A 13,584-nucleotide genomic window follows, 5' to 3' on the forward strand; every position below is an offset into this window, starting at 1 on the left:
AAAAGAGATAGAGTGGACTATTTCTAAAGTTCTAAAACTTAAAAAAATCTAAAACATTTTAACCTGAATTTATTCCTTTATTTTGTTAATTTTCAGCCTCAATATCCATCTGATTATGATTAATCATGGAATAATAAGTTTTTACATTGTAGTATATAGCAGAGTGCAGCTTTATTGTCTAAATATGATTCCAACATACCCTTCAAGACTTCGTGTGTGTGCTCCCTAATGGATTCGACTCTCAGTATATCCCTAACACCAGCAGCAATTTCATTGACGTCCGGAAGTTCAGCATATATATCAACAGTATACCTCTCGTTTAAACTCTTCAGAAGTTTCCTTAAACCTTCCGGATGCATATATGTCAATGGATCGTCTTCTCTAATGAAATACATTTATATAAAAACGAACATGATGGTATATAGACGTTTTGGAAATTAAAGTTTTAAAAGTAAATATTACAGACTTGGGTGTTCTTTGTATAGATTTATTTTTATCGGTCAACTTCAACAAAAAAATATATAACATATCAATTAAATCTGTTTGGGTTTTCTTTCCGTTTTATCATGAAGTAGTATCGTTCACTTCTAATAAACGTGTTATGAGACCTATCATTTTAAGGGAAATAATATAAAATAGTTATATCATCAACAAAAATTTGTTTTATATGTTTACCTTTTCCACATCTGGTTCCTTTTCAATATCGCGCCATTATCAGCAAAGTCATCTCTAGTAACAAGCCAAGTTTCATAATAGTTTACAGTAATAAAGTCGGCAGAACCTAAACAATAATGTTATTTTTGCTTAATAATTTTGTTCCATCATGACAAAAATAAATACTACGTAATATTTTCTGTAGAACAAACGTCTATACATATGCAATGTTTCATTAAAGCATGTTAATAGTAATGAAAAGGGCAGACTCATAATTTGTCCAAATGAATTGTACGACTAATTACCTAAACCTTGCTATTACATTTTTATATTGGACTTACCATAATTGCAAATGAAACACGGGCATAAGAAAAAAAAAAACAATCTGCAGTTAAGATATAGATAAATACTAAAATTGTGCACTCGAAAGTCAACTTGATAGGCACTTAGGCTGGCCGACTCTTTACTAGTGCCACAAGTGTGACATTATATCAGATAACATTCAAAGAGTTAGGAGAAAAATAATATATATTTTTATCTCTGTAAGTCAAATGTAAGTTTAATATTATCGGATTATGGGAATAAACAAATAAGCCGTTAAATTATCATATGAAATAAACAGAGCAGCCATTTTTTATTGTCTGTCATTATCAACAAACTTTCATCCATTTAACAGCTTTAAGGCCTAGTTGTGTAGAAAATCTTTGTTGAGTCGAAAAGTGTACACTAAATAAGAGAAAAATCTAATCTTTATTTGCAGCTACTATCTATCGTATTCAAATGCTTAAATCGAAAAAGAAATGTAGAATCTACGAGTTCTATAATCGAACACCGTGGAAGTGTGTATAGATGTGTATTCAGAAATTGACTACACTGGGAGAAATACATTAAATACTATAAAGACAAAAAATGACATTCCTAAAAAGAAGGAATGAAAAGCGATGAGAATGTTGTCCTCACATTGCATTTATAAGAATGTAACACTTACCATTAATTGAACGCTTTTGGATGTCCGTAAACTCTGGTAGTTTGTCAGTAAGAATATCTTTCATAACTTTAGGATAGTCACCAGTGTTTATTAAAGGGTCAAGCATCCATCCAATTTCAAATTGGAACACTTTTTCTAGTGTATCATTTATGAAAGGTTCCGTTACTCGTTCCGGTTCAAACCAAACCCCTCGCAGGCCAATGCCAATTTGTCCTGTAAATATATGAATTGTTGTTTCTTTAGTTATGATAATAGCTTATTTTATTTATCATTTCAAAAAAATAATTACAGGTAATTTATCCTTGAATAAATAAAGATTGTTTTTTTCTCCTAAACAAATAACTTTTTTTCATAAATTATAAGTTAATTCATTTTCGGACAATAAAAATTCGACAGTTTCGTTTATATTCAAAAATACATTTAGCGTTCTCATAAATCATAATATGAAAATAAACTGCTGCACCAATAATTACTATTAGATGTATACCTCTCAACCGATTTTTAGTCTTTGGAAGTAACCTGCTTTACATGTTGCCGTTTCATTTTATTTGTTAATCATGCGTTTAAAACATTCTCCGATTGTTATTAAGGCACATTAATTATGTCTCAAAAACAAAACTACTTTTTTTGCTTCTTGAGAAAGGACACACATATATTTTGAAACTTTAGATAATGATTTAAGAGCATCTTAGATGGTTGTTACCTGAGAAGGTACCCATTTATGTGAAATAATTTGTCATAAAAGTAGCAAAATGTAAAAGAGTCGTATTTTGACTTACATACAAAATACTAGATCATTGAAATTGTACTAATTGCAAGAAAGCAACAGGCGAAAATTATGGTTTTGGTAGATTGCTAAAAATTAAGTTTTGAGTTAATATTTTAATAAAATATATGGAACATATATCATAAATTGCATAGATACCATGCAAGTGTCTAATATTACGACATATATCAGGCAAGGCTAAATGAAAAAGAAAGGTCGAGGCTCTGCCAAGCTATTCATTTTTATCTTGCCGAGCCTGATAAATTTTATAATGTAAGACACTTGTTTGGTATTCCATTCTTCATGTTTTCAATTTCAGTATGCGTTTCTTTATTTAAATTTCAAACGAAACAAAAAACTGTCAAATGTAAGAAAGACTTTAATATTCAAAAAAAATTTTTGTGTAAAAGTTTATCAATTGAATACAAATGTATTTTCAAACTAGTGAAAGGTGAATTATTCCATTCTCTTTATTTCTTATTTTATATTTATGAGTTGTCTGATAAAGCCAATAGTGACTGGTAAAGCTAAATTTATCACGCATGCATCAACAGAAATCAAATGTAATGACATAGTAAAATATTTACCTGTAAGTTTAGCATCATTATACCGATGATAAATGCAACTGTGTGCCAACAACATGTTGTGGACAGCTTTATACACGCTGTTGTCTCTTCTACTACTGTACATATCAGTTGCTAATTTGACCGGGTCAGCAATGGTGGTCCAGAGTTTAACCTATTAAAGTGTAACCATATTCTTTATACATATGTATAATTTTCTTTGTTTGTCGCATGTGTTGCCACATACATTTTTACGTTTTCAAATGTCTCCACATACAAAATACAACAGCAAAATAATAATAATGATAATAATAATTAAACAAATAACAGAAAACCGAAATCACATAGAAGCTTGAAAAGGATAACTTAGAACTTTTTCATACAAGAATATTTGATAATTTCTACCATGTCGTTTTGTCGCCATACCACTATGCCAAAACGACAAATAATGGACACAAACATGAACATTCTAGTAGAGTTTAGAAGAAACAGCGCTATCATGTCAAAACAATAACCATTACTCTTAATAACAGTAACTCCTTATTACACACCATACCGTCAATTTTCATAATAATCCAGTTCCCACGATTTTGTGTGTCTTTTGAAACAGCTCCATGACAAAAGAACGCCTACACTTAAATCAGATACCATTTGGCGTCGCTTGAACAATTATCTTTTCTTAAGGAAAATTCAATAAGTGTTCATTTCTTTTCATGATGAATATTAAAATAACGTTTATTTTATTACCTTACTGTCATACAGATTAAAAACTTTCTCGGCAAGGTCGCATGCGGCATTGATACTGCTATCCTGGAGCCAACCGCCGGTAGCCTGTAAGATAAAACAATTTTTGATTCTGAAATAACCTAACAATGAATGAATTAGTAAAAGGTATATTGTATACCAAACATCATAATTACTGTACATAGAAATGTGCATTCAGAGCTATACAATGTTTTCTTTTCACGTTTAAGACTAAAGTCATCACAAAAAATTGTAATGGTGTAATGTCTTGAAAAATTGTACTAAAAAGTCAATTACAGATATAAGCTATGTACGAAAGACCGGAAGGATCATTTCAACTTCATGAATTCTCGCATACATCTTCATGAATTCACAATATTAACTTCGTGAATTCCCGTTTTCAACATACGGAATTCACAAATTCACGGTTTCATCTTCATGAATTAACGATTTCAACATGAATTCACGATTTAAACAGCACGAATTCAGCTTCGTGAATTTACGATTTCAACTTTACGAATTCACAGTTTTCACGATTTCAACTTTATGAGTTATCGCTTTCAACGTCACGAATTCACTTTTTCAGCTTCATGCAATTGAAATTGTGAATTCGTGAAGTTCACGAAGTTGAAATCTTGAATTCACGAAGTAGAAATCGTGAATCCATGAAGTTGAAATCTTGAATTCATGAAGTTAAAATTGTGAATTCATGAAGTTGAAATCGTGAGTTCACGAAGTTGAAACCGTGGTTTCACGAAGTTGAAATCGTGAATTCATGAAGTTGAAATCGTGAAGTTGAAATGATGAAGTTAAAGTTGTGAATTCATTAAATTAATACGGGAAATCATAAAATTGAAATGTTCCCACCGGTCTTTCGTAACTATTTGTGCTTATTTTTAATTCTGAAATTTACATATTCATATAAGAATTAAACAGTTCACGTGCAATCATTTACAAAAAAGGGTAAACTAAGAAATGCAAGATACTTCAAATATCTAAACATGCAATGCGTGAAATATCAAAACATGCAATACATCAAATATCAAAACAAGCTATACGTGAATTATCAAAACATGCAATACAACAAATATCAAAACATGAAGATACGTGAAAATTAAAAAATGCAATACGTGAATCATCAAAAACATGCAATACGCGAAACGTCAATGAATGCAAAACAAGAAATATCATAACATTAAATATGTGAAATATCCAAAAATGAAATACGCGAAATATCAAAACGTGAAATACGTGACATATCAAAACATGCAATACGTGAAATATCAAAACATGAAATACGTGATATATCAAAACATGCAACACGTGAAATATCAAATTGTGAAATACGTGAAATATCAAAACGTGAAATACGTGAAATATCAAAACATGAAATACGAGAAATATCAAAACATGCAATACGTAAAATATCAAAACGTGAAATACGTGAAAAATTAAAACATGCTATACGTGAAATATCAAAACATGAAATACGCGAAATATCAAAACATACAACACGTGAAATATCAAAACATGCAAAACGTGAAATATCAAAACATGAAATACGTGAAATATTAAAACATGGATAGTACTCGTACACTAATAGAAATAGTGTCACACACACGTGCGCTACGCGCGCACGCACGCACACACATACACAAAGAAGATTTTGTTTTAAAATAAATATAATTGAATAATAAAAAATCATGTTTATTACATAAACTCTATCCACGATATTCACGATCACTTTGGTCCTTACATCAGATTAAAAAAAATCCGGCCGCAAATATTTTACTTTCTATTCAATCAAAGTTACTAAAACAAATATGACTTACCTGTATTGTTTGTGGAATTTCATCATCAAATAATGTAATATGTGGTTCTATGCCATTATTCTGTAACTCCTTGATCATCAGACTATAGAACTGTTCAGTGGCAGGATCAAGGTTTGAACTCCAATCCAGGGAAAACTTTAATGTTTTTACCTACAATCGCAAAGAGTATGAGTGTATAAAGTTTGCTTAAACATCATTATATTTATGCGAATGATGAAATACCGATTCAGATATGTGCTTAAGCTTTCTAAATGTTTTATATCACCATTTTTTCGTCAAGTATGCAATTATTTTTCATTTAATAGTAATCGCGAAATTAAAAAACGAGTGTAGTCAAACACAAGTACAAGTACCACTTGATTCTATACAATTTACGTACTTTTGCTATACGAACAATCAATACAAATTGTATAATGTTCTGATAACTTATTCTTTGAATCAAATCCATTTGTTTTTCTTCTTAAGTAACTACTTACCCCAAGCTCTTTCAGTCCTTGAATATCATCGTAAAGTTTCTGGATTGCTAAAAACACAAAAAATAGAAGATCTTAAAACCTGTATTTAAATTAGAAAACAATACAGTCATTAGAAAACAATAGATACTTATCCGATACTCTGCAAATGTGTTTTTTTCCAAGATAATCCCCTGGTACATGTACAATTATAGCTTTACGGTGCACTGCCGGTCACAGAATAGAATAGAACAGAACAGAACATATATTTATTTAGATTTGTATCAAAGGTACATCATCATTTACATGTAATATAATACATTTACATGATAAATCAGTCCGAGTATTTTATAAGTATAAAATCACAATAACACATACATTAAATTAACACATTTACATTTAATACAATTACATGATATTTTAAGTATACAATATTCATCATTTTCTATGTTGAGAGGATGGACTTAAATATGTGTCACAATAGATTAGTTCACATGAAGCGGTTATTTTCAAAAATTTGCTTGTACCCACGGATTAGCTGGGAAAACCTAAGATATTTCTTAATTCCCGAGTATGTCTATTCTAGCTTTTACACTATGACCTTCTATTGTTAAAGGGTTTACTGTTCTGGCAATTAATGGATAAAAATGTAATATCCTCTATTTTATCAGTGCCCAAGGTAACAACGAATTATAATGGGAAGTTCACGGTAGCTTGCACTTTCTACTAACTTCTATGAACAGGTTTCTGGGACTGCTCTTTCCGCAAGATTTGTCATTTCTTGCAATCTCTTTGGTTTTGATAAATAGATTCATAGGTCTATATGTTTTTTAAAAGTAACATATGGAACGATTTTTTTTACAAATTGTTGAACTTTTTTCTTATACAGCACATATTTCAATACGGTAGTTATACAAATTCTCTGATGAGGGGAAACTTTTTTAATATATCTTAAAGTTTAAACGAGAGAATAAAATTCAATCATTTTTGTTCTAAAATATTGTCATTGTATAATGACGTTACGTCTTGGCTTTAAGTGAACTTACGCTTAAAAAATAACTGTGTTAATAGTCAAGGGAGTTAATGATAAGTGCTATCGCAAGATAATACAAATGTACATAGTTTGGCGGAGTAGGGTTGTTATATTTTGTTTTATTTATCAGGTCCCTCACTGCTTTCCACTGGTTTTACTGCAAATGCACTCGAGGGACCTCCCCAGTCCAAAATCTAATTATATGTCTTTATGAAAAGTATTCCGAAATGTAATTGATATTTATTTATCTTTATTTTAACATTCAGACAAATTTTTAATTCGCGTTGCTTTCGGTGCGCTTTAACTATGTTATCATAATGTAAAGTGATAAACAGTGGCTTTACACGTGCAAACATAGAAATTAGTTCTCATGAGTGTTATGCTACTCTTATCAGGTAAGAGTTACACCTGTACCTGTCACAGATTGTAATCAAATACTGAGATAGCACATTCATTTTAAATATAGTGAACACCTAAACTTAAATTTAAAATATTGCAATGCAATTTCATCGCTACAATTACAAATATCGATAGATATAATAAAAGCTTCAGACAAATATTTCCATTTCATATACTATATATTGAATGATAGAATGTTAATTAAAGGGATTTCACAGTAATGGCCTAAAAGTATTTTTTCGAGTTTAATGTTCAATTTGATCAAGGTCTAGACAAATAACTTGTGTGAAAAATTTAAAATCATTATCTCATTTGATTTTTAATGAAATATTATTCTAATTGTGAAAAATGATTCAAAATTTCGTTCAAGTCGAGCTTAGAATAGCACAAAAATACGATTTTCCGTAATTTTCTGAGAATATTTCTAAATTGTTTCTTGCGTTGCCCTAGCTGATATATTTAAGAAGTTTTAGGCTATTGCACCTCGGTGGAGTTCCTTTAAAAAGCTTATTGGGTTGTTTCAATGGCATATTATACGAATATTTTGTAAAAGTGAAAATAACTGAGAAAAGGTAAAGTTCTTAAGCTGTCGAAGTATCATCACAAATAGATTACTTTTAACTAATACGAAACACAACAGCCGCATCGACTTACAAGTGCTTATTATGACATGAACTTTTAAAAAGCAACACCATATTGGCTATTGATAAATTAAGAGTTTGAGGTAATAAATCATGTCCATGGAGATGTAATAATCTGGAACATTTATATGGTGATATTTTTAATATTTGGCGCCTTGCTGCTAGCGACAAAAAGGTTCTTCAAAATCTAGTCATCACTATAGTTATGCTGGGAAAGGTTTAATCTAATGTTGCTAGAAGCGTGTTGCTCAACATATTGGGGTTTGGTATACTAGTGAACTTTTCATTTGTATAATTATTTGACATATGTTTGATGCAATGAAATATGAATAAAATATAGTTATGTAAATAACCTTTAACTTCCTGTTGGAAGCGGAAGTGGTACCGGAATTTGTTAACGTTAGTCACCAGTACAGAGCCAGGCCATCCCGCAAGTTCATGCAGTATGTCCAGATGTAGTTCTTTTTGGAAGCTTCATTTTTTGTGTTTTGATATTGAAACTCCTTTAATTTCAAATGGACTATTTCAAATTCAATGCATGAAAACTCGATGAAACAAATTCAACAAGTTAACGGCTCAAACAAATTTGTTACTTGAGGTCGATATGATATTATACTCATTCTTTAATTGTCAAGTTCAGCTGAATTGACTGACTATTTCTAAAGATTGGCTGTTATAATAGTGATTGAGCAACAGTTGATATTGAAAATGTTGAGGATAAATTATAAAAATAATAATCTGCCTAAAATATAAAAAGACTGCCCCACTCTTATTATACCGGTAAATTGAACATCACTTGTACGTAAATTCCGATGGTTATTTACAGAAACTTTCTTTGGTCACGTGAGATGCGAAGTAAATTATAACATTGAAATAAATTACGGCAAAATGTACACTTATTTTGGCTTTCACTTGTTCACTCACTATATACCCTTAAATGAGCATACTGCCACTTTATATTATCGCGAATTCGTTTCATGCATATTCAAATGACAACCCATGTCAAATCCTAAATATATTGATATACATGCATATCATATTTCATTTGTTTCTTTACAGAACTGAATAGGAAATTAGTTCTTAACGATAAAATACTCGGTGTTGTATTTTATGTATTGAAATTGAAAAATGTTGTAATGAGGTATAGCAAAACGAACGCAGATTAAGTAAAAGCCCTGTCGTTTCCAACAAGTTCCCGTGTTATTATCTAATATTCTATTGCGCCATGAAATTGCTTGAAAATTCTGATATTTTTTGTGAAGACGGACATTCACGGCAACCAAGCGTTGTTATGAGCTCAATGACGGTCTATCGCGTTCCTGCGGATGCTGTGTTTGCAATTGGGCGTAAAAGTTCGCTTGCAATACATATAAATGCGATAAAGATAGAGTGGCATCTCGAAGAAAGTTATACAATCTTAGTTCTAACGCCACCGAAAACCTCCGTGTTTGTAATGCACTGCGCGTTGTAAGAGATTTTATACTGCAAAGCAATGGCGTTATATATAGGAAATCTTACAACGCTGCTACAGGGCAATTAAAGCGATTCAATTGTCCGAGTAGCAATGTTCATGCTCAAAGTGCATATAGCTGTTAGGCGTTCAATGCGGTTCTTTCACATCTACTAGCAATGCCACTGCGTTTTTACGCCGACGCGATCACGATGCGGGCATTACGTCGTTATTTGACAGCACGTGATCAAAAGTGTAATAACTATTATGTCTTTAAAAAAGATTCTTATGCTGTTTGCATATCAACCAGTATGAAAGTAACTAAAATAATATACATTTACAAGTTATACATATTTCATATGTTAATTATTAAAGCATCTGACAATCTTTGATCAGATGGTTAAATTGAAATGAACTCAACTGCGAGCTGTTGGAAAATTTTGACATAAGCAAATGACATTGAGTAACCAGAAACTGGCATTCTAAAAGCGTCCCGAGTAAAAGTGGAGACCGTGAATAAAAGAAATATGGATAGTAATGAGAATTTACACATAAAATGTAAATATTCCTAGGGCGATAAAATAAATATGTAAGCTATTTCCGAAATAAATTAACAATAAACATGTGACATTGTACTCTCCTGCGCATCGGTCGAATGTTTTTTCTGTCATTCACTTTCTTACGGAGTGTATTCACTAAGCTGCGAAGGGAGCGTAATGACATTGAAGAAACACCAGTTGTCAATATGCGTTTATGACATTAAACAACTGATATTAAGTCAACGGCAATAAGCAATTGGCAATAAGTAACCAGCAAATGACAACTGGCTTCATTGTGGCATACGCTGAAGTGATTTTCATAAAGAAAATAGCATAGAAAATGATGAACAGGATAACAACCAATAACATATCAGGTACAAGTTTGTAAAAATAAAAGAACAAAAATGATACATATATGCATGTAACAATTGTGTTACTTATAATTAACCATCAAATAACTTACCTGTATAATTACCATCTGTGCTTGCGTTATAAACTGATGTCGTTAGACCCCAATTAAAATCACTGGGGAATGTTCCAAAATAGAAATCATCTGCATCAACACCATAAATCGTCACGATGAAGAAAACCAATAAATATTGATAGTTTTTCATCATCTATTTTAGAATTTAATTTATTAATTAAATTAAATGAAAACTTCATACAAGATACATGTTGACCGGAGTGTTGGCAGAAACGATTTGAGTGGATGCTTTAGGTAGAATAGTTTTGTAACCAGTCTGAATACTTAGTAAGATGAGATTTTCAGGATTAGCAAGGTGAAAATAGAGAACCATTCCGTTGTTGTGAACCATTTATAAAGATTCGGTCATCTTTGGCTAATTATCAAATCGTTTCATAACTAAGCTTTCATTATCTGTATTTGTGACCATGAGTGTATCTAGTGTAATTAGTACTGCGCAACATCACATCATAAAATTATCAGTGCTTATATCAGCAGGTCTAAATATAGGCGATGTTTTAATTGCGGATTTTTTTTTCTTGTTATTACATCTAAACACGAGAATGCATGTCGTCCTTGTGGTGCATGTCTTTAGGTACTGAAAACCTGCGATGAATAGGAATTATAACAATACGATTGCATAATATATTAAACGGGTTGAAAACTCCCATCCACCCTGACGCTGGGCCAACCTGTCTTTCTACATACAGGGTTTATTCTCACGAGAGTGACCTAAGTATTTAAGTATAAATTTCATGAAATTATGTGTATAAGTTACGGACCAAAACCAGACCTCTGTTATTTTTCTTTATAAAATAAATTTAATAATAAATCATAACCCGCCTCTTTGCAGATAACAGTTCATTGTCGATTTCTTCTAGCAATAAGAACTTTATAGACAAAACATAAAATTCTGACTACATACTCTTCAAAAATAGTCTCGTAACTGACTAAATGAACTTTCATTAAGCCAGGATGGTAAATGGCATTCATGAACGCAATTATAATAATGACATGTGCAAGCATTGAAATTTAAACTTTGAAGAAGACATACATTTAATAAAATTTCCTTATCATATATGCAACCAATTCTCGAGTTTGGTACTGCTGTACTGAAAATGATAAACATTCTATTGCGAAGCAGCACGTATATATTATTTAAAGGTTTTACTATGTTGGTATCTTTAGAACGTCTTTTCTTCGAGAAATAGGCTGGTTATCTTTGTCAGATAGGGAAATAATGCAAAATTTAATAATAGTTTAAAACAACGTGCCAAGATATTTGCTTAGCTTTCTGCCAAATAGTGTCACTTATTCTAAGCCATATTTTCCTCGAAATGATAACAACTACATGTATGTGACTATCTATCACGTACGCGGTGAACACAAACATTCGCAAAATCTTTCGTTCCTTCATCCATTGCGTTATGGAACACTTTGGACCATCATATTAGGCATGTGGCTTCACTAAATATTTTTGATTCTCGTCTCAAGGATATGCTTAGACCTCAAGCTGTTCTAAAAAAATTCTAATTAAGTAGACACATGTAGTAATATTAATATATTACGTGTTTAATTCTATTTTTTTTTTTATTTATTTATTTTATTTTAGCAACAACATAGATCACAGTTACATAATAAGATATATATATAAATAAATATATATAAAATAACAGTTTATCCAGACTAAAATATCATTTCATATTAATAATAAATAAAACAAACTTAGTTAATGACTGAGATCAGATGAGGCATTGGATAAATGTATTTAAAAAAAGAAGCAAATGAATAAATTAATAAAATCACATTTCAGGTTAAGACTATGTACAATAATCAGAATTATAATTATCACAGAATATTGTTTAAAGTTACTGATAAACATGACATAAAAGAAGTAAAAGAATTTCAATAAAATTTCAATACAAAGGTTTTGTTAAATAGTGATCTATGGTTACAAGGATAGCCCATTAAGCTGGTGTGCTTATTTCCAATGGGGTCCTGTTAACCAAATAGATGGAAACAAGATAAAACCAGAGAGACATTCATTCCTCAAATAAAAATAGACAATGAGATAACCTTCAAATTATTCAATCACAGTAGTTTTGCATTATCACAGAAAGAAAGGCACAGGAAAAAATAAGATAACTAAAAAACAATAAAGTTTGGCGAACCTATGTCGCCACTTAATTAGTAATATAAAAAGTCACTTTGATGTTGCGCAGCCCATATTGAAGCAAGATGGCTTTTAACAGAATTTTTATATAAAGTTGGATTTGATATACATTTTACATCATCTGGCAAACTATTCCAATCTTTAATACCATTATAGAAAAAGGTGCTATTACATGTCTTATTACAAAGAGGAATTGAAAAATTAAACTTATTTGATCTAGTGTTGTAGTTGTGTATATCAGACATCCGAACAAAATTTGTTTTCATATAAGTTGGACACGTATTATAAAAAATCTTATGCATATGATTAAGTCTCAGTTGTTTAACTCTGTTTTCAATATTTAACATGTTAACATCTGTAAAATCAGAAGGAGTTAAACTAGTTCTTGGGTGGTAATCTTTTATAAACCTTATGACTTTGTTTTGAGCTACTTGCAGTTTCTTTTTCAGACTTTTATTTAAAGATCATTTACGAGATTACACTGTACATCAAGTACTTAAATACAGAAAAACGGAATCCCTGTAAAGAATGCCCAAAAACGACAACATTGAAATTTGAAAATGCTACAGGCCCGATTTGGTTGAGCTGGAAAGTGCAAGTTACATACCCCTTGCATCGGCCTAAGCTGAAGATATAATGGCAAAATTTTTAATTTAAAAACATCCGTATATGTGTTCATACGGTGATTATCATGGAACCTTCAATGTGACATGTTGATGCCTGAAAACTTCAAACATCCACTTTTTTTTAAATGTCCTGAATATATAACGAAGAGAGTGCAGCTTTTCCGCGAAACTCGGTTTCTATCCATTATATAGGTGGAAAAACACAACACCTTTGTTTGGAAAAGAATAGCTTTTTCTAGGACAATTCTATTTATTTTTGAC

General features: G+C 31.0%; 1 protein-coding gene across 1 annotated transcript; it reads right to left on the reverse strand.

Annotated features, from left to right (window-relative positions):
- Positions 1–119: 119 nt before the first annotated feature.
- LOC132735277 (lactase/phlorizin hydrolase-like) lies at positions 120–10,761 on the reverse strand. The gene is made up of 8 exons (XM_060722216.1): positions 10,525–10,761; positions 6,024–6,070; positions 5,548–5,697; positions 3,719–3,802; positions 2,996–3,146; positions 1,643–1,855; positions 676–781; positions 120–381 (listed from the first exon to the last, which is right to left on the reverse strand). Exons 1-8 carry the CDS (start codon positions 10,676–10,678, stop codon positions 120–122), a joined length of 1,167 nt encoding a protein of 388 aa, XP_060578199.1. The 5' UTR covers positions 10,679–10,761.
- Positions 10,762–13,584: the final 2,823 nt, after the last annotated feature.

The sequence above is a fragment of the Ruditapes philippinarum genome, unplaced genomic scaffold (assembly GCF_026571515.1).
Source record: "Ruditapes philippinarum isolate M1 unplaced genomic scaffold, ASM2657151v2 ctg2268_1_1_1_1, whole genome shotgun sequence".
NCBI lineage: Eukaryota > Metazoa > Mollusca > Bivalvia > Venerida > Veneridae > Ruditapes > Ruditapes philippinarum.